This window comes from Zingiber officinale, chromosome 8B (genome assembly GCF_018446385.1).
Source record: "Zingiber officinale cultivar Zhangliang chromosome 8B, Zo_v1.1, whole genome shotgun sequence".
In the NCBI taxonomy this organism is placed as follows: Eukaryota; Viridiplantae; Streptophyta; class Magnoliopsida; order Zingiberales; family Zingiberaceae; genus Zingiber; species Zingiber officinale.
Window position 1 is genome coordinate 38,730,569 of NC_056001.1, and position 21,779 is coordinate 38,752,347.

Genomic DNA, 21,779 nt, shown 5'->3' on the forward strand with positions numbered 1-21,779 from the left:
TGGTAATAGATTTTTATTTCTTTTTCTCATCTATTAAATTTAAGAAAAACAAATTACAGAAGGAAAAATCTCAAGAATAGATATATATATAAAGTGATGAGGTCCAACATCACTTTATTTATTCATTTGAGATTATATTTTTTAAAAAATAATAATATGCATAGAAAAAAAAATCTTAGGAAAAAGGTTAAATATATATATACATATAAATTCATGATTCATCATTTTTACTTTTATGAGTTCATCATTTTATGTGTATATTTTGAGTTTTCCCTTGATAATAAGTTTAAAAAATGATTCCAATAAAAAAAACACCTTTGTTTTTTATTTTTGTTATTTTTTTTCCCTTTTTTTTAAACAATGAGAGAATTGGAATTAATTCTGATGCTTATGCACTGAAACATCAAATGAAGTGCTTCTTGATCACTCAAAGCTCAAGCTTTTCAAAAGCATTTCAAGTGCCAATTGAAAAGCTCAGAAGGAGGGCTTTTAGTGCTCATAAAGATAATATTAATTGGGTATTAGTAGATGCTTTCGATTCCTCGACTTACATAATGTTAGGAAAGAAGAATTCATTCATCTGATATCTTGTTATTGTATAGAGTCGGTGAAAGAAAACATCTTACTTAGTGGGTTAAATAAGGGAAATTGATATTGCGGAGCCGAACTGTTGACGACAGTGTTCTACTCTACCAAATGGCTACAAACATGTCCTCTTCCCTCAACTACCACAAGAGCACTAACCCTCCAAATTTAAATCCGCGTTGCACTTCCATCGTTTTCGTGCACCTCATTTTTCAATAAGGATTGATTCCAACTCGATATTTCTTTGATACATGGCACACATACGTTGGTCTTTAGCTATATTGTATTTCTCTATCGCAACCTTGTCGTGTGGCTTTGCGACTTCTTTAGTGATCAATCCACTCGTCAGGGGATTGACTTGTATAAAACAAACTTAGAGAAATTTAATAGTTGTGAAAGATACTTTCCAACTACAAGAATTTATTTCGATTAATCACACTCTTCTTCATCCCCTTCCCTTCCCTTCCCTTTGTTCATCCATTGCTTTCTAACATCCTCATTGTCCTAATTCAACCATTCATATGCATTTAAAATTAAGGAATTCTCAAAACATATATTTAACTTTTAGATTTCTCTAAACAAACTGTAATAGACTGACCACGTGGCTGCCCACGGTGACCTTGTGGTTCCCGCCGCCGCGAATCGGTATCACGCGTCGCGACCTAATACAAGACAAATGCAACGAATCGTTCTCTGCCTTTCGTCTTCAGCCTTCCTTCCTCCCTCCCTCCTCCTCTCCAGGTCACCTCTTCCAATTCCTCCTGTTTCCTCTCTTCGCGTACGCCGCACGATAATTTCGTCGTCAGATGACGCCTACTCGCTCACCAACTCCTTCTCCTCGATCTCCGTCGTCGATGGCACCTGTTGTCTGTTGATCCCGTCAATTATCAACCACCGCACTTTACTTTGACCGCATTGATTTGAATTGGTCGATGTCGACGCCGTAAAACACATATTTTCTAATGCTATTTGCTCTCTCAATTAGGTGGATTTTCTTGACCTTTCGATCCCTGTTTACACATATATACCCACTCGTCAGCAATCCATGACAGAGGATTTGGCATTTTCAAGCTTCAGGCGGCGATCCTGGCGGCCGGCGATCGGAAAATATGAACTATAGATGGCGGATTAGAGCGGTTGTCTTGTTGTTCCTGTTGGTTACGGCATCCGCCTTTGACTACAAGGACGCCCTGTCGAAGAGCCTGCTCTACTTCGAGGCACAGCGCTCCGGCCGCCTCCCTTACAACCAGCGCGTCACCTGGCGGAGCCATTCCGGCCTCATCGACGGGCTCCAGCAAGGAGTACTAACCCTTCCTGTTTCATCAAAATTTGGATTTTGATTTTGGGTTGAGCGTCAAGATCGGATTTTGATTCGTGAGAAGTGATTGGTTAATGCAGGTGGATCTCGTGGGTGGATACTACGACGCCGGAGACCACGTCAAATTCGGGCTGCCGATGGCTTTCACGATTACTCTGCTTTCCTGGAGCGTGATGGAATACGGCGAGCAGATAGCCGCCGCCGGCGAGTACGGCCACGCGCTGGAAGCCATCAAATGGGGCACGGACTACTTCATCAAGGCCCACGCGGAGCGCGAGGTCCTATGGGTCGAGGTCGGAGACGGAGACACCGACCACTACTGCTGGCAGAGGTCAGAGGACATGACCACGTCGCGGAAGGCGTACAAGATCGACTCGGAGCACCCGGGGTCGGACGTCGCCGGCGAGACCGCCGCGGCCATGGCCGCTGCAGCGGTGGTGTTCCGGCGGGAGAATCCTCGGTACGCGGAGATCTTGCTGCGGCACGCGCGGGAGCTGTTCGAGTTCGCCGACGGGAGGCGGGGGAGGTACGACGGCAGCGTGAGGGAGGCGAGGAGGTACTACCCCTCGTGGAGCGGGTTCGAGGACGAGCTGCTGTGGGCTGCGCTGTGGATGCACAAGGCCACGGGGCGGGAGGAGTACGTGGACTACGTGGTCGAGAAGGCGGAGGAGTTCGGCGGAACAGGGTGGGCAATGACGGAGTTCAGCTGGGACGTCAAGTTCGCCGGCGTTCAGATCCTCGCTTCCAAGGTTAGTAATACCAGTGCAACCGTAAATTCTGACGATGAAAAAATATATATTTTAAAATAACATTCAACAATTTTTTAACACCTTAATGATGATGATAATAATAATATACTTTCTCCAAAAAAATGGAATTATTACGTGGCACATGCATCTACCATAGTTTTCGTCAACTTATCGAAAAGTCTAGTGTGTTTTGTTTGTTTGATAGTTGAAGAGTCAATTTTGATGATCCTATTTGAAACGAAATTTCAATTAATTAATTTTTTTTTTTCAGCTTCTGGTAGAAGGCAACTTATCGAAGAAGCAAAGGGGAGTTCTTGAGCAATATCGATCCAAGGCTGAGCACTACATTTGCTCTTGTCTCAACAAGAACAACGGTAGCAATGTGCATCGCACGCCCGGTGGCATGCTCTTCGTTCGCGAATGGAACAACATGCAGTACGTCGCCAACGCCGCCTTCCTTCTCAGTGTCTACTCAGACCATCTGAGCAAGGCTGGCCAACAACTCCACTGCCCAAACGGGATCCTCACGATTGACGATCTCAGAGGGGAAGCCAAGGCTCAAGTCGATTACCTTCTGGGATCGAACCCGTTGGGGATCAGTTATCTCGTCGGTTACGGGCCCAAGTACCCGACCAAGGTTCATCATAGGGGAGCTTCGATCGTGTCCTACAAGAGGAGCAAAGGCTTCATCGGGTGCATGCAGGGTTACTATAATTGGTACGCGCGACCTGATCCGAACCCCAATATCATCATCGGGGCTCTAGTCGGCGGTCCTGATTCGAAAGACAGGTTCAAGGATGATCGAATGAACTATATGCAGACCGAGGCATGCACATACAACACCGCACCGCTAGTGGGCGTGTTTGCAAAGTTACACCAACATATACAAGAAGTTTCTAACTCAACAACCACCTTCTCTAGTTAGGGAGAGAAATCATTTTATTTCTTAATTCTTACAGTGACAATTCTGATAATTAAAAACGTTGAGGATGTTATATACTTGTAATTATTGGAGTATACAAAAAGAGACAATGAAAATACTTGAATCATTAGCATTCAATTATCTGCAAAAGTTCAATCCTAAGTTTCGTGTACAAGAGTTGCAGCTGGGTTATTCAACACAAACAGAAAATAACTACTCGAGTTTTAAGAGGAAGTAGTCGTGAGGCCTAACCTTTGTAGGTCGAGTTTCAAGGAGGACGGCTTCCATGCCTTTCTACCGCGGCCTTATTGGCTGCCTCTCGTTTCATTGCTCGTTTTGCCCTTCTACCTGTGACGTCTTTAGGCATCTCCTTCTTCGAACCATGAGATGGGCCGACTTCAGCTGCATCGTCATGATATTGACGAGCAATAGGGCAGGCTTCTTTTCTTCCGGTCCTTGTAAATCCATTATCCCACCATCTCCTGTTTCCAATAGGAATACTAGCCTTACTGACATAATAACTTTCATCTTGTTCAATATCATCGAGTTCTTGGTTGACTTCAGTTTGAAGAAGTTCTTCTAGCTCATTGTAACTCTCTTCCTGCGGCTCTACGTCTTGAGTATTTATAATCGAAGACGAAGATACAAACCAATGTGCTCTGAGGAGGAGACAAACACTCTCCTCAAACATGTAATCCTGAATGCTGCACAATCAAACCAAAAAGACAACCATATTAGCCAGATACTTGGAATTTTATTCCTCCATCGGCCCTATTAGCAATATGCAGATCAATCGTTTAGGATCAAAATCAAAGATGAGATATGGCTCACCTGCCATCGAGCGAGCGATGAACATTCAGAAACTCAAAGGGATGCTTACATTGAGGACAAGTATGTATTTCATTGTATGTTGCCCACCGCAAAATGCATGTCACACTGCCAAGAGCAAACATTGATGTTTCATTCTACAAATTATTGCACATTGGATTCGAGCATCAAACAATAATGTGGTTGTTGGACATTGGATTCTCATTCAAGAAAGGATTGTGATGAATATGACAAGGCATGTACAAGATGCAGTAGGGATGTCTAGATATAAAAGTTTAAATGGGCATTCATGATCCAAGATGATATTAGGTGATGAACACAGTGTGAATGATTTCAATCCATTTACGGACTAGCTGTGCAAGTTAGAGCAAACAAATATGACTCCGTAGCTACTCCATGTTGAAGACCAAGATAAGGTAGAAACCATCAGTGAAACAAATATGACTACACAGCCATTTCATTTAACAAATACAATCTGAATTACTGAGTACAAGAGCATGAGAGAAGAATAATTTTAAAGAAGACTATTAATGCCTGATGCTCCATCTAAGTAAAGAAAGAATAGGTTTCTCAGCATAACAGAAATAAAAGATATAAAAAAAACCTAGTATTCTCAATTAGCCCCATAATACAAAAAAGATATCCAAGAGCCTAGTATTCTCAATTAGTATCCAAAAGAAAGGTACTGCATTTCATCAAGTAAAAGAAAAAAGACGAATCGAACAACATTAATGAACTCTAGAAAGTTGCAGACAAACCAATACGCGTGCTCGCAACCTTTTACAAGCGCCATCTCGTGCAGAGCAATCTTGTCTAAGCAAATCGCGCAGACGCCGCAGCCCTCCCCTGATCCGACAGACTCACCTACCCCTTCCCCCTTCGCAGTCTTCACCTACGCAACACGTAGCAGAGATAAATAAATCGAACGATAAACCTAAAATATCATGAAAGAAAAGTGCCAAAAAAAAGTAAAAAGAGTGAGAGAGAGAGAGAGAGAGAGAGAGACGGATTTGTGGAGCGCAGGATCTGGCGTTACCTCTTGACCGGCGCGAGGTTCGGAAGAGATCAGGTGATGGTGCTCCATGGAGACTGGATAGGATCGGGGAGGCTAGGGGAGAGGAAGAGGGAGGGAAGGGAAAGGAGAGCCTGAGAAGAAGAGGAAGAGGAAGCGACGGAAGACGAAGTGAGAAGCTTCAATTTAATGGACGAGAAATTGGGAAATATTCAAATTTACCCCCATTGATTTCTTATTATTTAAAATACCCTTAAAGAACCTCGCCTCTATGCGATTAACGCCAGGAGCGATTAAAGGCTGGATCTTCGTCTCTGTGCGCGAAACGGCACGGATCCTACCACGTCCACAGGATTTCATTTTAAAATTCCCGTTGGAGGAGATCCACTCCACCGACGAGCTCAGTTACGATCTCGCCTCCCTTTTCGATCGGCTGTCTGGTGCCGACCTATCTCGGAATCGCTCTCAATTCCGCCCCACCACCATGGATGCCAAGATCCGCGAGTTCTTCGATGCCGCCGGCGATAGCATTCCTTGGTGCGAGCGCGACGTCATCGCTGTGAGTCTTCCCTCCGCTCGCCTCCTGCCCAATCCCTCGCCGTGCTAATTATCGGCTTTAAATCTTCCTTTTCCTTTTGTTTTCCTCATTGATGGGACCAATTAGGAGCAAGACGCTGGAATTCGTGATACAACGGGCCTTTGTGTTTGCTTTTACTGATTAGTGCGCTGTATATGCCAGGGATGTGAGAAAGAGGTCGCAGAGAGCAGCAGTTCGGAGAGTAAGAATGAAAGCCTCCTGGGTTCTTGAAGGTTACTTTATCAGTTATTCCTTTGACATAATTGTGTCTTTCTTTCTCATAGAATCGTTTTGCTTTTTGACTGTAAGTTTCGTGTCGTCTATCCTTTTATTTTGGTGGTGTTGTTGATGATGCAGGAGTTGTAGCAATTCAGCCAGTCTCTACCACCTCAAGGAGAGATCTTTTTCTCTAAAGTAAAATGGCAGCAAAATAAAACAAATGGAAAGATCATGCTGCCTCAATCACAACTGATGGAGAAGAATGAGATAAATCCATCAAATCTTCACTGCATCTCCATGAACATTCTTCTAATCACAGTTTGTTTCAGCCTTTTGCTTCTGAGGCTTCAAAGCATCATGCATTCTATCTATCCAAGCTGAAATGAGCTTATCAAAATTCCACTGTTCATTCCTGAAACAAATACCACTTCTTGTTTGCCAAATGATAATACCCAGGCTTGGAAGACTTTGAGTTCCAGGATAACCATTCATTTGCTGAAAAAATGATTGCTCGCATGGAGACACAGCTTCAAATTTAACAAATTCCAGCCTGACTCAACTGCACGACACTCAAAAATGGCTGCTAATTTGTTTACAAAACTTCCTCGGAGCACAATGCACAGTTTGTATGCTGGAGATGAACCCCTTTCTTTCTTAACATGGCTCTGGAGTGGGTTATGTTTTCTTACAACCAGCCAAGTCAGAACTTTGGCCTTCTTTGGTTCAAATGAATTCCACACCAAGCTTTTATGTTGAAAAGAAACAGTTGGATTGATGATCTGTTGATGAGTAGAAGCAACAGAGAAAATTTGATTGCCAACCACTCCACATTTACAGTCTTGTGTCCCAATGATGCATCCTTGATTAGTTAACTTGCCTTGTCATCTATCTTTGATTTAATGGTGGGTTTTTTACCCAATTGCTAATATTGTTAACACTTCCTTAACTTTTTTTGCAGCAACCTTGGAAGGTTCAGATGGTCCACTGCAAACAAGAGAGAAGCTTTATTTGTTGGCTGTTGGATTTTACAGGAATGGTGTCTACTCGAGAAGCCGCCAACTCCTAGAGCAATGTTTTAGAGGTGTGTTCATATTGTGTTAGTCTGTCATTGCCCTTTTTTAAGAATAATATAATAATTCATGGGTTTGCTTATTATTGCATCACTAAAATTGTAATATGCTTCATAATTAACTTGATGCTTCTTAGAGATGAGAAACAAGGGGCATATGACACATAATGATACAGATCACAGAAGATTTTTAAGAAAACAATTGCATGAACTGTAATAAACACATGAACACTTCATTTGTCCAAATGCTACAAATAAAAAAAAAACTAGTTTCCTAGCTAACAAAAAAAAAGATAAAATGAATTAAATTGTTCATCGTCAAATGAGATTCAGTCGTACATAAATACAAAAAGAATGGTGTATGTAAATTACACAACATGTACCATTTCTAAAGATACTAGTATTCATCTTTTAGACATGATTGAATGAGGAATCGGAAGAATTGATTAGCATGCATTCAACTTGTGTCATGTTATATAGAGCTATAGACAGCGAGAGCCTCTCTCCGCGACATAACACGGACCAGAGATTGCTGGGAACACAACCTCCGACGAAAAGTATGAGACCATCAATAAGGTTTACTTAATAAATTTTTATTTTCCTTCTTAAGTTGCACTTTCAACTTCTTACCACCTAATTGAGAGCCATTCATCGCATCAATGGCGATCTGGGCAGCTGTGGGTAAGTCGTAACTTACAAAACCTGCAACCAAAGACATAACTTATAGGATGTAAAATGGAATTTGTAGAAGACCTGTAGAGTGGATAATGGACACAGATCATTTTACCAAAGCATTTACTAACACCAGTTGCTTTGTCTACAAATACTTTGGCACTCAAAACCCTTCCAAATCGCTGAAAGGCATTTGCGAGTTCCTGATCTCCATATTCTTGCGGGATATGGTATATAAACAAATTAGCTCCAGGAGGACCTATAGGGTTCGACAAAGATCAACACTGAGATAAGCACAATTAAATAAACTTGAGAGAAGCGCAACAATTGCAAAACTCAGGTTGAAACTCCACAAACCTTCTATCTGTCGCCCAGATATAGTCCTAGGACTTGAAGGTGTTGCTTGATTAATCGTCATATTAACAGGCGGGTCAGAGCTGTGTGAATTGCCCAAATGTCTAGTTTTAATTTGATATGATAATGGATACTGAAAACCTGACGAAGGGGCAGGATATGGTGAGCCTATAAAGCCACCAGATTGTGCTGTGTTAAAATTCCTAGGTGTCGTAGAAACATCAGAACTGATCGCGTGTAGTGTATTTGCTTGATTAACTGGTGGAATCATATTATGAAATGCAGCTTGACTTTGCATTGAAGTCAATGGGTATTGCATGAGTCCATAATTTCCTGTTGGCTGAATATAAATGACAAGCAATAAAGGGAAAAAAATTCCTCTCATCAGGATGTAATTTGGCCAAATCGCGTGTAGAATAGTATTAGACAAACTTGCAAGCTATGAAATAAGAAATAAACAAGAGGATATTGATTATCATACAAAATCCTCGTAGATGAAAACTATCTATGAATCTAGAAACCATAAACAATAACAGTAAAGATGTCTACAAGTTGCATTTTGCTTGCTCTTAATCTAGACATGTACATGAATGATAGAGAACAGTGACATCAAGGAATGTTGAACAGAAAATTTGAATTTAAGAATCGAAACAACACATTAAGCCTACTACAAATTTACAGCTATTCCAGCTGTATGTTTCATGTATGACCATCAATGGCTTTGGTGCAGAATTGTTACTGCTGAGCCAGATGAAAATATCCAGCATGGAACTCACAATAAGTTTCTAAAACCAAGGAGCAACTCTTATTGTACACTAGTGGTTTCAAAGTAAACTCATAAATCTGAGTACTGAATGGTGGTTAGCCTGCTCGCATTGAAAAAAAAAAAACTACTGCCCTGTTCTTTTTTTTTTTTTTTTTTTTATCTCATAGTAGCAGTAGAAGATATTTCATGCACAAAACCTTAATCAGGAAAAAATTTCATGAACAGAACAGAGAGAAAGTACATTTGACTTCGACTTGCATGGCCCTAGCCAAGTTTGCCGGCGGCCACCATACCTACACGATACCTTGTTAATGCCTTTTGGAAGTACCTAAAGAGGTAAAATGTGCGAGAATCTTCTGATGTGACTAAAGGAGAAAACTTCATAGATAGAATGTTCTCTTCTATAATTTGTAGATTATTCAATATGAGACTTATTATTCATGTTCATAGAGAAGGTTCTATAAGCCCCTAGTAAGATTTACATCATTGAACAAAAGGAAAGGCTGTTGTCTAGCTAACAATATGTTAGATTAGTTTTTAAGCTATTCTTGCCGTGCATTATGTCTTAGAGACTAAAGACTACATAATTATTTTATCCCATTCAACTTGGTACCGAAGGGGGAAAACCTAATTTCACAACCCTCTTTCACTGTCACCAGTTGATCGTAGTACAATACAAGCCAAAATGACTATACATGTACCTAGAAATTTTAGTAGATTTACTTGGAAAGAACAAACTCTTAAATTCAAGGATTAATCTGAAAATAATGCCACAAAAAATACTTTAGAAAGATCAAGAAAAATAAAGCTTAAAGTTTCCATGTTTTACTCAAACGAGAGCTACACCTGATACCCATATCCATTGTATGCAGGAATGTAGCCCATTGGTAAAGCTCCAAATAATGATTGATGCTGCATCGAATTGGCATAAGAAATACCGGAGGCCTGTGATGGAGCCTTTTGTGCTCGTCGAGCTTGCCTTTCCTTCTCTGTGTCTGCCCACTTGACAACCAAAGGCACACTAGATCCCTGCCAGATATTGAGAATCATAGCAAGCCATTCAGAAGGAAAAAGAATAACTTCCTACCCGAAACAGAAAACAGGAAGTCAGTCTGAGCATTAAACTTAAACAATCAAAGGATTAACTCATTTTGAAACGAAGACTAACCTCGTTCACATTGACTATTTATGGAAATTAAAATTTTAAACTCCAGTTCATTAAGTTCATATTTCTATTCATTGCTTAAAAGTTTTAGCTGAAATATTCGTGAAATCAGCTTATCGTAATTTATGGAAGCTACCATACTACACTAATTATTGACACGCTCCTAGTTGAATAAGAAGAAAAGATGAGCAAGAACCAAGTACGTGATATCTCTCCATTACCCATTCAATGTATGTATTGTTATCCAATGATGATACATTAGTCTATCGACGTGCTCCATTCATAATAATAGAGCCTCCTTAACTAGTTGTAACAGAGAAAGTGACTCTATAGAGCCTCCTTAACTAGCTGTAACAGAGAAAGTGACTTGGGAGATTGTGACAGGGTGCACACAATGTGAATCTCCTTTGCTGTGATGGCATCTTTCCAGTATATCACTACCCTATAGATGCTAGCAAAAGTGGAAGACGGTCAATCCTGGTGTTCCATCTTTGTTACATGGCTAAGATTATGTACTCATAAACATGCAGATAAGTGCAGCGTCGAATTCCAGGTTAGGAGAACATGGTAGGATACTGAAAGAACAGCCCACAAGGTGAAAAGTGATGGGAGTGAATAGGTGAATCTTCTTGTTGGGATAGATTCAACTACCATGTGTAAACTTAAATAGTGATGCATCCTAATCGTAGCAAGTGTGCACTCAATTGACTATACATCTTCCTTGCAGGAGATGGATCTTTAAAAGTACAATCACTAGATTGTTTGCAAGTTAAGAGATATACAGGAAGCATATAAACTTAAAAAAATGCAGACCTCCATCCTATGTTTCCCATTCAAGGCTTCAAGGGCAGCCAAAGCTTGTTCTTTTGTTTCGTATTTCAGGAAAGCGCATCCTAGAACATCAAAAGAACCAGGATATGTGTGATTAACATCGAGTTAGAAATCCAAAATAAAATTTATCCTAAGGTGAAAGAAAGAATGGAAACAATAAAAGCAATGTTTTTTTGGCATTTAATAACAAATAGTACCTTTATTTGTATGTTGGGAACCTCTCAAGAGCTTCAAATCCCTGATAGCACCGTATTTTGAGAACAATGCTGCAATGTCTGCATCAGACACATTCTTTGGAAGCATGCCTATGAAAAGCTTGTGTTCTGGTGGAGAAATAGAAAAAAAAAATCTCAAAACCATCTAGTGAAAAAAGAAGCACAGAAAATTTAGTATTAAAATGGAATGTTCAAACTAGAATCTAAAATAAAAGGCAAAAAGCAAGAAAAACAAGAAGAAAAATATGTAGAGGGATTTTGATGTTTCCATCAGTGGAATATGTATATCTCAGTAGCATTATTACCTAGTCTTTCAAGCTCACCATCAGCATACTTTACTTGCATGGGAGAAGCAGCCTGTGGTGCAAAGTTAAACAGCTCAGTTAAACTAAGAAAACACTTTAGCCAAAAAGTATCCTAAATATTATGGAGATAATGAATAGTTACAGAGAACTGCAAATCCACCAAAAATAAAGAGGGAAAGATCAACAAATAGAATGAAGAACAACATCAACTAAAAAAAAAATTGCTGAAAACTTGGTACAAGCAGGAAGAGGAATCAAACTAAGAAAACTATCAAGAACAACAGTTTAAGTATAGCCATTTTATTGTTTATCGTCATATGCAATTCTCTTACCAGCTAGCTATGTACTTCAAGATTATGCTGCTGTGAGAAGAATATGACAAACAGGTTTCTATTTTTTTCCATGTTTTTAGAAAAAAAAAGCCCCCATGGAAATGCAAATCGAGTAGAGATGATGTCCCTTGTAACTAAGTGCCAAACGTCTACAAGACCAAGATCAACTTTGTGGATGCATTGTGTTCTGCAATCAGGATGACAAATTCTGATCTATATTAGGCATTATCCTTTAGCAATTAGATCTAGTTCTGCTCTTCTGTTTCCCTTTCCTCTCATTTATAACAATTTTCTGCTTAGTATTTCCAATAAACGAACTTATAGTGTGCGAGAAAAGGTATCACCATTATAAATGGCACAGATCTCAACATTCACAAGATCTACCTTCCAGCAGATAACTACAATTGAACAAATCCAACCATGGACAGAATGAGTTTAGATGCATATCAATCAGTAGTCGCAAGAAAATGCAATTGATCCAGACATGGCTGGTAGTTCAGGAACGAGATCTCAATGGAAGAAAAAAAAAACAAAATTGAACATTTAGAAATAGCAATATAACAGTTCTGAGACAGCAGCAAACGAAAGACAAAACCGAGAACATGCAGATCCACAACAACTGTAGCATGTACTAGCTACAGAAGCAAAACAAAGGAGATCGGGGTAAGGAATGCCGTACCCCAGGAAGCGTCCGCTTGTTGTGGCACTCGGCAACCGCTTTGTCGGCCTCCTCCCGCGACGGGCAGATCAGGAAGCAGCAACCTTCACCATAACGAAACCGGATCATCTCAAAGAAACAGCGATAAGACCACAAAGTCGTGCGATTCGAACAGCGCGCCATTTAGGTTTCCACAGAAATCCGACGGCGAATGAACGGGAAGAAGAGGAGAGGAGAGGAGAGGAGAAGAGAGGCGAGATCTCAGGGCAGGGGCGAACCTCGAGAGGCCTTGGTGACCTTGTCCTTGATGACGCTGACCTCGTCAACGAGGGAGACCTCCTTGAACAGAGCCATTAGCTCCTCCTCCGTCATGTGCCTTGGCACCTGCCCTACGAACAGCTTCACGCTCTCCTCCCCGCGCTCCCTCCCGCCGCCTCTCCCCTCTGCTTCCTCCATTTCTTCTGCCGGAAATAGCTTCTCTTCACCTCCCTGAGATTTGGGATCCTTTCTCCTCTCTCTCTCTCTCTCTCTCTCTCTCTATGTTCTTGTTCGCCGGCTCCTTGTTCTCGCCTTCTCTCTGGTGGTGGTGGTAGTTGTTTAATAATTGTAAATATTATTTTTATTGGAATAATGAAGAACTTACTATTTTTCGGTCAATTTTAATCTTATTCTAATTATTAATAACAGGTGCCATATTTCAAATACCTCTAATATATAATACCTTTTTAAAAATACTCTCCATAATTTTTTTTAATTAAACATGCATTTAATATTAACATTTATTTAAGTTTTTTTAAATATTAAATGTGGGAGTAAAATATGGCATTATAACATACTCAATATTAGGATGCCTTTATTTAAATTTACAAATACTTCCTTAATAAATGTTAGTACCCCCTAAAATTATTTTCTTAGGGGTATAATTAAGAACTTACAAATATTGCACCTTAAAATTTAATTAAATCCAAGTACAAACCAAACCAATCAATACTTGGAAGCCATACATAAGATCCCTAACAAATTTAAATTTTGCCAACCATAATAAAAATAAAACTTTTGCTAATGACAAATTATACCTATCATTGGTTTTTTTATACATTAAATATTAAATATATATTGAACGAATGTCTTAGTAAAATTATTGTCTATGTGATCTTAAAGTCACGAATTCAAATCGCAAAAACAACTTCTAGCAAAACTAAGTACAATAAACTCAATCCAACTCTTCCCCAAAACCTGCACGGGATCATTGACCATTAACACAAAGGTTTCCTTTCGTCAATTAAAAATGTGAAGCGGATGAATTATAATTGCAGATAGAAAACCAAACTGCAAACACTGTAAAGATCTGTACAAGAGATTAGGAAGGAGAAAGTGTCTGCATGGGCGGCACGGAGAAGGTTTGTTAGGAGCGTAAACTAAATGGTTTGATGTCCCTGCTCCACATGTAGGATAGAAATTGTACCGGCAGCTCTTCAAGCAGCGACTGAGCCACCGAAACTTGATTCCCTGTCGAGAATCACAAAAAGTTCATTTCGAAGTTGATTGTGGCCTAGGTTGTAACTATTGATTTAAATGTCACAAACATTATTGAACTTGCATAGCTGCTTGACTAGAACTCTTTATTCCGTACCACATATCCATCTACTTACCCTGCAAATCCCGCATAGGAACAAACTGGACGATGTCCCGAGTAGCTATTCGTCCTGTGGAGCTCTCTAATCTTTTTCCATTATCAGCATCCAGGAACTGCTTGCAACATTGTGCAAGGCATTGAGTTAGTGTTAAGGATAGATCATAGAATTCCATAGGCGATTGTGATAATGGTGTAGATGATGAACTAATCGACGATACAGGAATATAAATATATTGTTAAGTATGAATGTGATGACAACATCCTAACCTCCATTTCTTTGAAATCAGCACCTCCTACTCCAACAATGAGAATCGACATGGGTAAATCAGAAGCCCTCACGATAGCATCCACGGTTGCCTGCAAATCAGTAATAACTCCATCCTGCAAAGGAAGCATCATCGATAAAATGAAAGCAAACTGTGGACTTATAAAATGATAAGATAGGACAGAGGGTGTAGTTACCGTAATTATAAGCAATGCATAGTACTTGTTTTGCCCAATAGATAGGGATTGGGTGGCGATTTCTGCAGCTTTACAGATCACTGGACCAAACAGAGTCGGTCCAGAAAGGGCCACATTATGTAGAGCCATTGCATAGGCCGCCATAATGCCTTCTACTCCTGAAACCTAAAGCAATAAAAACAATGCGCAAGTGAACCATAATATCTAACCAATTTCTCAAAAACGAAATATTCGACAATTTTCAGCCAAAACCCAATATAACTTAGCTTATCAGAGTAGGAATAAGCTAATAGTCTGATAAGCTAATAGTTAGATCTATGTATTGATAGTGTGGGATATAGTTAAGACTGATGGTTTCAGGAAATTAAGTTGGATAATGAAAAATTATATATATTTGAGAGAATTTTATCGCACTCTCACCTCGCTCTCCCCAGGACTCCCATTAAGGTTGAAACAATGAGAAACTGATCCATGTGATATCCTCCCACCAAAACCCCATGCAGGAAAGTGCTTATCAGAATCATAGAACTGCAGGACCTCCCCAACACTTATTATGGCCTGAAGCAAAATCAGGTTAGGGGATTTAGAAAAAATGGCTTTCGAACAAGGTATGGCGTAACATTTATGAGGAAAGAAATAGATATTTTACCTGCTGGTAGGAATTTAAGCGTCCAGATGGATCAATAAAATGCAAGGAAGAAGTATGTCTTGGATCTCCGTTTGAAGCTAAACAAACAAATATAAATAAAACAGTCAGAAGCATGTACGTTTCTGTAACTACTGAAAGCAATATTGAACTCTTACAAGCAGAAAACTCTGCAACTTAAATAATAACTGAAGTTGCAAAGGAGCAAACATGCCATAATGTATGTTTATTGATCTAGTTTCGTGTAAATTTATTTACAAGGTTTGCACACCTGTAAAATCAATTGCAACCATAAAATTAAGCTGAAATCCACTGGATATATAATCCAAGAAACTGAATTGAGATTTTTCAATGAAATTATCCACAAACAACTGTCCCTTCAGCATCTGAAACAAAAACAAATAAATAATAATATGATTATAAAAATCATACAACCTAGTAAAATTATTGAAAGCAGAACGAAGCTAGATTCACCTTTTTGGCACCGTGATGAGAATGTGCGTAAAAATTTGCACTACCTCTTTCCCATGCAAGCTTCTCAATATCTGCCACACTAGTCTGAAGCGTGCTGTTAGAAGAGAATGATTATGAAATAAGAGAGCCGACAAGGCACATATAATAAGTAGACAGATTTTTATTACCCTAGCTGTTCATGCTTGCCACTGACATTGAAATCAAAACATTCAATAATCAATGGATTCTCCTGTAGAGAAAATGCATCACAATTGGGTCAGGTTTTACAATATAAGAAGACAAAAGCTAATTCATTTTTCAGATTTTATGAACCGAGTGTGGAAGCATGCCTTGCTGCCAAGCTGCTGCATGCGCAGAGTCACAGGTTTCCAAATCGGGTTCAGGTCATTGTTGACAACTTCTGTTTTGCATACTGGAATAGTGATACCACTCTCAACAACCTTTGATATTCGTAAAAATGGATCCTGTAATATGAAGAATGGAAAGAGTTAGCTAAAGTGAGAATTAAAAATTAACTTAATCAAATCTGTAGATCAAAGCCTTGAAATGTATACACTTTTAGAGAAAACATCTTTATTTTCCAACTTTGAACAGCGGAATGTTATCTCAAAAGCATTCCTGGAAGAAACTGGCTCCTCAGCATGCACAGTTATGGTTCCTGAACGCACACTAGAAGGCCCCCTTTTTTGTTGGAGAGTTAGAGTCAAACTGCTGCTTGGCTTGGTCACTATCTGTCAAATATACAGTAAATAAGCTATGTACAGAATGTGTGTATTATAGATTAAAATGTTTAACGGCAGAATATTTTGTTACATGCCTCATGACAAAACAGGTTATGAATAAACCTTACCATGTAGCTGTAAACAATCATAGATGAAAATAGTTTAAGTCTACAATCTACTATATCCATATGTGAAAATAGTTCACTATGCAAACAAAACAGGTTATGAATAAACCTTACCATGTAGCTGTAAACAATCATAGATGAAAATAGTTTTAAGTTTACATTCTACTATATCCATAATGTGAAAATAGTTCACTATGCAAAGAAAAATGTCATTCATCTGGAACCAACTAAAAATGTCAAACCAAAACTAGATTTTAATGGGAAAGAATTTCTAACCTCTGACAAAACACAAGAAGCTTCTCCAAGATAGTCTTGCTCATTCAAATTGATAGTCTGCAAAAGGTTGGAACTAATTAAATACTGAACAAAAACTCATTCAGTAGAATTAGAAGAACATATAGTGTCTTCACTGAAGGGAGATATATAATCAAGAATTATAAATAAAAGACAAACTTAAATGTACTATTTTAACAAATAAACATGAGCAACTCATGTTAGTCTCAACTATATGGAGTTGGTTATATGGATTTTATCTCTCAATTAAACTAAAGACCATATTACTAGTTACATTAAGATCTTTTTCAAATCAGTTTGAAGAGTTGGTCTACTTCTATCCCTATACCTTTAGCTCCAACTAATTCAACTTGATGGATCCATTCCCAGAACATTCGTCTGTGTTTGAGGTTGGCTAGCAACCTAACGCATCCCTCAACCTTTTTCATCCGGGCTTAACCAGCATTGATGGTTTTTAACCAATTCAACTTGTTTAAGTGAAAGTTCTCTTAGGCATCTTTGAACATATCAACACCATCTTGACTAATTTTCATTCATTTTATTATTTATTGAAAAAGTCTTCTAACAGAAATTGTCATAGGATCATAAAGATACTCTATCTTCTATCATGGTAATCATGATATTCTTGGACAAAATACATCATAATCACCAAGTTTGTCCAAAATTATTTGGAGTAATCTTATTTCTCCATTAGGCTGTTTGCAAGGTAATATCACTTGTAATATTCAAATTAATTAAATCATTTTTATTTTTTATTTTTTGAAAATATAGCTGCTCTAATTTGGGTAAAGGCAAGATTTGACATTGGCAACAACTTTCAACGCTTTTACCAACTAAACTAGTTCACCTTTAATTTTTTTTTTTTATGTTATTGACTAATTTCTCTCTGGTCACCCTTTACACCTTCCACGCTAGTAGATTCCACTCTTTTAACAATAGAATTTATTAGTTGTCTTCAAACATGTCCACATGATCTCAACCAATTTTATTACATTTTATCATCCATTGAAGCTAAACCTAATTGCTTTCTAACATTAAATTATTTTACTTTATCCTTCATATTGATTACACACGTCCATCTTGTACAAAATAGCATATAAAAACGATGGAAAAAAAAGATGGTTGAGCATGACAATAAAGTTGACCAACCTAGAGATTAAATAGAGATAAAAGCAAATCAAAGGCCAACAGGAAATAATAACAAAGTAACCAGAGACAAATGGCGGTAAATGTACAACTCAAAAATATATTTTGTTTTCTTAGTAAAATCTAAGTTCAGTAAAAAGCAATTACCTTAACAGGCATATTATGATATTTGGTGTCCACATCATAGACTCCGATACTGCCATGTGAAACAGTTGAGAAGCAAACAAACTTGGAGAATTTGAAAAATAGTTTGGAAGTAGATTAACAAGCTTACACCAAGTGTTGAACAATTTCAAACTGGTAATTGATGGTAAATTTGGTGATCCAAGTAGGACTCAGATTATTCATTATCACTTCTGTACGCCCAAGTTCTTCAAGAATACCATCTGTTCTTTTCAAATGGAGAACGGCAAGTGGATCACTCTGTAATACAAAATTGAAAATGCACCGCTTACAAAAACATAAATAAGAAGAACAAATGATAATTTATAAATTTAAATTTATTAAATTTAGATAAAATGTGTGTGAATTGAGTTAAAAAGATATATGATTGTGAATTAAATTTAGACAAAATGGGATCACTAGTTATATTGGCAACTATATTAAGTTTCTTTGCAAGTTCTTTGGTAAGATAAGAAATCGGAGTCAATCCCCTTAACAAGAACTACTCGTCCTAGAAAAAAAAAATAGTCATACACCTCAATTGACTCCAAACTCCAATTGTAACTCAAGCTCAAATGCGTTTTTTGTCCAAAAGGCCTAGAAGTGTGGGTTCCTGTATTAAAAGAAAAAACGGGATTTTTTAACATGTTTGTTCATTCCTATTACTTATTTTTTAAAAATTAAGCAATTTTTATTCTATCTTCCCATAGTTCAATCATTCCTCAGTTTGTGCATTTTCCTTTTATGCAGCTATGTGAATTTTATGAAGAAGAAAAAAATTAATTGAATCATACATGAAAAATAATTGTGGACTCAAATTGACAGATAAAGGAAATACAGACAACAACTATTGGAAAATTATGTTAGGACATCAAAGGTGATGCATATAAATTTAAAATTTCAGAACAGACATACCTTTGACAGAACATCAAGGTCGCGTAACTTTGAGGCAGATAATGATAGCTGCAAACAAGAAGCCTGTTAAAAGCAATAAATGGAAGAAGAATAGCATAAAACAATTCTCAGTTAAATATTGCCAATTTCCAGAAAATGGAAGGACAAAAGCATAGGCAACCTATCCCAATTATCACAGAATTGAACATAACAAATAACCATGAATGATTGGAAAATGAAAAACTAACAAAGAATAGGAGTATGCCCTTTTTATTAGATAAAATCATATTAGCTAAATGGCTAATAAAGTGAGCTCCAATTATATCTCCCTAATTATTACTCTGCTAATGTAGGGACCGGTGAGATAAACAAGGTCAAAAACATATTATCCAATATCAGAGGAATTAATTAATAAAGGACAGAGTGCATATCTTTTTATCATTGGTAATGTTCTACACAACAAAAAACATCTATAAAATTCAAAATGGGGATTTGGCAAATTTATTAAGTTTGTATAAATTCTAGTACAAGTAGATAATTCAGAACTCATACCCAGTTGTCACTTCAACTCTAGATATTTAAAACAATTGCATTAAGAAAAATCTTGAAATAATCAACAAAAGTGGCAATAGTTTGATGATCATAAAACAAAGAGATATGGTCCTAAAAATTATGGGGATAACCAAAAGTAGATGAAAATCAAATGGCATCTTCAACAGTAAATAACATAAAAGTCATTTTTGTATACCCTCTCAGGTGCAGTTCATAATAAATACAGATGTACTATAACCAGAGAGAGCACACTGCCTTTTTTTCTTATTCCATTTGCAAAGAGGAAAACAAGCACAAACATTAAATGGCATCTAAATAAAATTCCCTCTCTCATGACATGCAATTGAAATTTGACTGTAAATGCAATACAGATTAAAAGCTATTCCCCTCAGCTCCAAAGTATCACCCTTATCTGTAACTGAAAGAAATAAAACAAATAAGATGATCAAAAGAAAATCCCATCCAACAAGTCAAAGGGAATGAGCAACGAGGCCATATCATTAGCAGACTGTTCCCCTCTTTTGAATGTATATGCAACAGTAGACTCCAAGATGTGAAATTGAGTTATTTTGGTAGTAGCATCATCAATGAGAAATACAAGCCATCACAAAGAGCAAGCTTACTGAGGCATGCCAAATGATACTTTTCAGGGTCAAGATCCTTAATTTCCCCAGAATCTTGAAGAAATGCGGGTTGCTGGATTTACAATAGCAAATGACATTGTATTTTTATCTCTCTGCAAGGTTAAAGTTGTTTTTTTTTTCAAATCAGGAAAATAGGCAAAATTTTAAACTACAATTAATCCTCTAAGCACCGATTTCTTTCCAACTGCCTGTTATATTTTATTGCATCTCCTGCAACAAAGTTCCTTTTTCCTGTACAGAAAAGAAAATCTCTGAAATCAAAGATCAGCTACCATTGCAAAATATTCTGCAAGAAAACCAACTCTAGCATAAATGATACACTGGACGCGGACAGTCAATAAATACAAACATTTCGACCGTAATCGAAAAGAAACCTCGAAATAGCAATCTTTTACTAAATAGTAACGGATGAAGCCCCTAGTCCTATCGGTAAAAAACAAAACAACACCAATTAAGCACAAAGAAACCAACGACAAACCAAGCGAAATTTCGATTAGGGTTAGCGGGTCCACCTCAAGAGTAGTGTAGAGACCGCGGAGACCGCGGGAGTGAACAAGGTATCCAACCGCATCATTGGCCTCCTGCTGCGCCGTCGCATGCGCCGCCAAACCGGAGGAACCCCCAGTGCCGACCGCCTGCTGACCTCCCTTCACATCCGAGAAGCACCCGCCCATAGATCGACAAGCCGCTTCGGTTCTCTCGCCCTCTACCTTTCTCCCTCTTCTCTCTCTCGTAATCCTTCGGGCTTCGATTGGACGCCCTGCTCTCTTCTTCGCGATCGGAGATGGAAGCAGTAACGGTGGTTGGTCGTGGTGGTTACCATATATTGTAATCGAACGGCGTAGGTTTACATGTTACTCATTCCGCGCATTTCAGATTTTCTAATAAATCACTGATTAGTTTATAGCAAAAAAAAAAATTATCAATCAATTTATAAATTTGCAATCAAATTCTGTAAAAACAAATATATCAAACAATTTTTAATTTACTTATTAGGTTTGTAATCAATAGTCAATTAATTCACCAATCAATCTGCTAAACTTTCTATATTATTAAAAACTTTCTAAAGTGCTGATGCCATAATTTTAATTAAAATTCATTAATGGAAGTAAAAAAGTAGTCAATTTCCTTACCAACTTTTATCGGGGCATTTGTTCTAGTGTAGCAGTTATTTACATAGAAGGTCAGGCACCGAATTGACTACTTATTGAAGTCATCACTCATACATGTACCAAATGTGCTAACATGTCGGAGCAATTACAATTCACTAATAGTCTTATGAACAATCATTTCAAATTGAAACCATAATACATGAATGTAATCAATCTTATAATTTAATAAAATTTATAGTATAATGTAATGTAATTAATATTCATTTCTATATTTGGTCAAAGAGATGATAACAATATCCTTATAACTAAATTAAGTAATTTTATATTTCATTC

At 37.9% G+C, this 21,779-nt stretch overlaps 4 protein-coding genes and 1 long non-coding RNA gene across 10 annotated transcripts; 2 read left to right on the forward strand and 3 right to left on the reverse strand.

Moving 5' to 3' along the window:
* The first annotated feature begins 1,273 nt into the window (after positions 1 to 1,273).
* On the forward strand, positions 1,274 to 3,663 carry LOC122017936 (endoglucanase 11-like). 2 transcript variants are annotated; one of them, XM_042575659.1, is made up of 4 exons: positions 1,274 to 1,570; positions 1,663 to 1,886; positions 1,984 to 2,652; positions 2,924 to 3,663. In XM_042575659.1, exons 2-4 carry the CDS (start codon positions 1,695 to 1,697, stop codon positions 3,575 to 3,577), a joined length of 1,515 nt encoding a protein of 504 aa, XP_042431593.1. In that variant the 5' UTR covers positions 1,274 to 1,570; positions 1,663 to 1,694; the 3' UTR covers positions 3,578 to 3,663. The 2 variants fall into 2 exon arrangements, with proteins under 2 accessions (XP_042431593.1, XP_042431592.1); XM_042575658.1 differs by having other exon boundaries at positions 1,274 to 1,886.
* Positions 3,664 to 3,679: 16 nt separating this feature from the next.
* LOC122017938 lies at positions 3,680 to 5,595 on the reverse strand. Its single transcript, XM_042575661.1, has 4 exons — positions 5,439 to 5,595; positions 5,161 to 5,294; positions 4,406 to 4,510; positions 3,680 to 4,278 (listed from the first exon to the last, which is right to left on the reverse strand). The coding sequence occupies exons 1-4, from the start codon at positions 5,484 to 5,486 to the stop codon at positions 3,843 to 3,845; spliced, it is 723 nt and encodes a 240-aa protein (XP_042431595.1). The 5' UTR covers positions 5,487 to 5,595; the 3' UTR covers positions 3,680 to 3,842.
* A 102-nt stretch (positions 5,596 to 5,697) lies between these two features.
* Positions 5,698 to 10,284, forward strand: LOC122017939. Of its 3 annotated transcripts, none has more exons than XR_006121499.1 (5): positions 5,698 to 5,973; positions 6,154 to 6,224; positions 6,349 to 7,291; positions 9,297 to 9,407; positions 9,944 to 10,284. It is a non-coding gene; the product is annotated as an uncharacterized LOC122017939 (long non-coding RNA). The 3 variants fall into 3 exon arrangements; XR_006121498.1 differs by lacking the exon at positions 9,297 to 9,407 and having other exon boundaries at positions 5,701 to 5,973; positions 6,349 to 7,077; positions 7,169 to 7,291; XR_006121497.1 differs by lacking the exon at positions 9,297 to 9,407 and having other exon boundaries at positions 5,700 to 5,973.
* Positions 7,569 to 13,165, reverse strand: LOC122017937 (RNA-binding protein BRN1-like). The gene is made up of 9 exons (XM_042575660.1): positions 12,856 to 13,165; positions 12,599 to 12,681; positions 11,588 to 11,639; positions 11,265 to 11,390; positions 11,050 to 11,129; positions 9,918 to 10,100; positions 8,309 to 8,645; positions 8,067 to 8,210; positions 7,569 to 7,981 (listed from the first exon to the last, which is right to left on the reverse strand). Exons 1-9 carry the CDS (start codon positions 13,031 to 13,033, stop codon positions 7,848 to 7,850), a joined length of 1,317 nt encoding a protein of 438 aa, XP_042431594.1. The 5' UTR covers positions 13,034 to 13,165; the 3' UTR covers positions 7,569 to 7,847.
* A 528-nt stretch (positions 13,166 to 13,693) lies between these two features.
* On the reverse strand, positions 13,694 to 21,181 carry LOC122015917 (protein BONZAI 3-like). 3 transcript variants are annotated; one of them, XM_042573007.1, is made up of 16 exons: positions 20,847 to 21,181; positions 19,160 to 19,207; positions 18,357 to 18,505; positions 18,230 to 18,278; positions 16,919 to 16,975; positions 16,350 to 16,526; positions 16,125 to 16,259; positions 15,963 to 16,024; positions 15,796 to 15,889; positions 15,593 to 15,707; positions 15,325 to 15,401; positions 15,096 to 15,233; positions 14,676 to 14,840; positions 14,481 to 14,594; positions 14,230 to 14,326; positions 13,694 to 14,086 (listed from the first exon to the last, which is right to left on the reverse strand). In XM_042573007.1, the coding sequence occupies exons 1-16, from the start codon at positions 21,006 to 21,008 to the stop codon at positions 13,983 to 13,985; spliced, it is 1,743 nt and encodes a 580-aa protein (XP_042428941.1). In that variant the 5' UTR covers positions 21,009 to 21,181; the 3' UTR covers positions 13,694 to 13,982. The 3 variants fall into 3 exon arrangements, with proteins under 3 accessions (XP_042428941.1, XP_042428942.1, XP_042428943.1); XM_042573008.1 differs by having other exon boundaries at positions 19,160 to 20,565; positions 20,847 to 20,985; XM_042573009.1 differs by lacking the exon at positions 20,847 to 21,181 and adding an exon at positions 20,314 to 20,820.
* Positions 21,182 to 21,779: the final 598 nt, after the last annotated feature.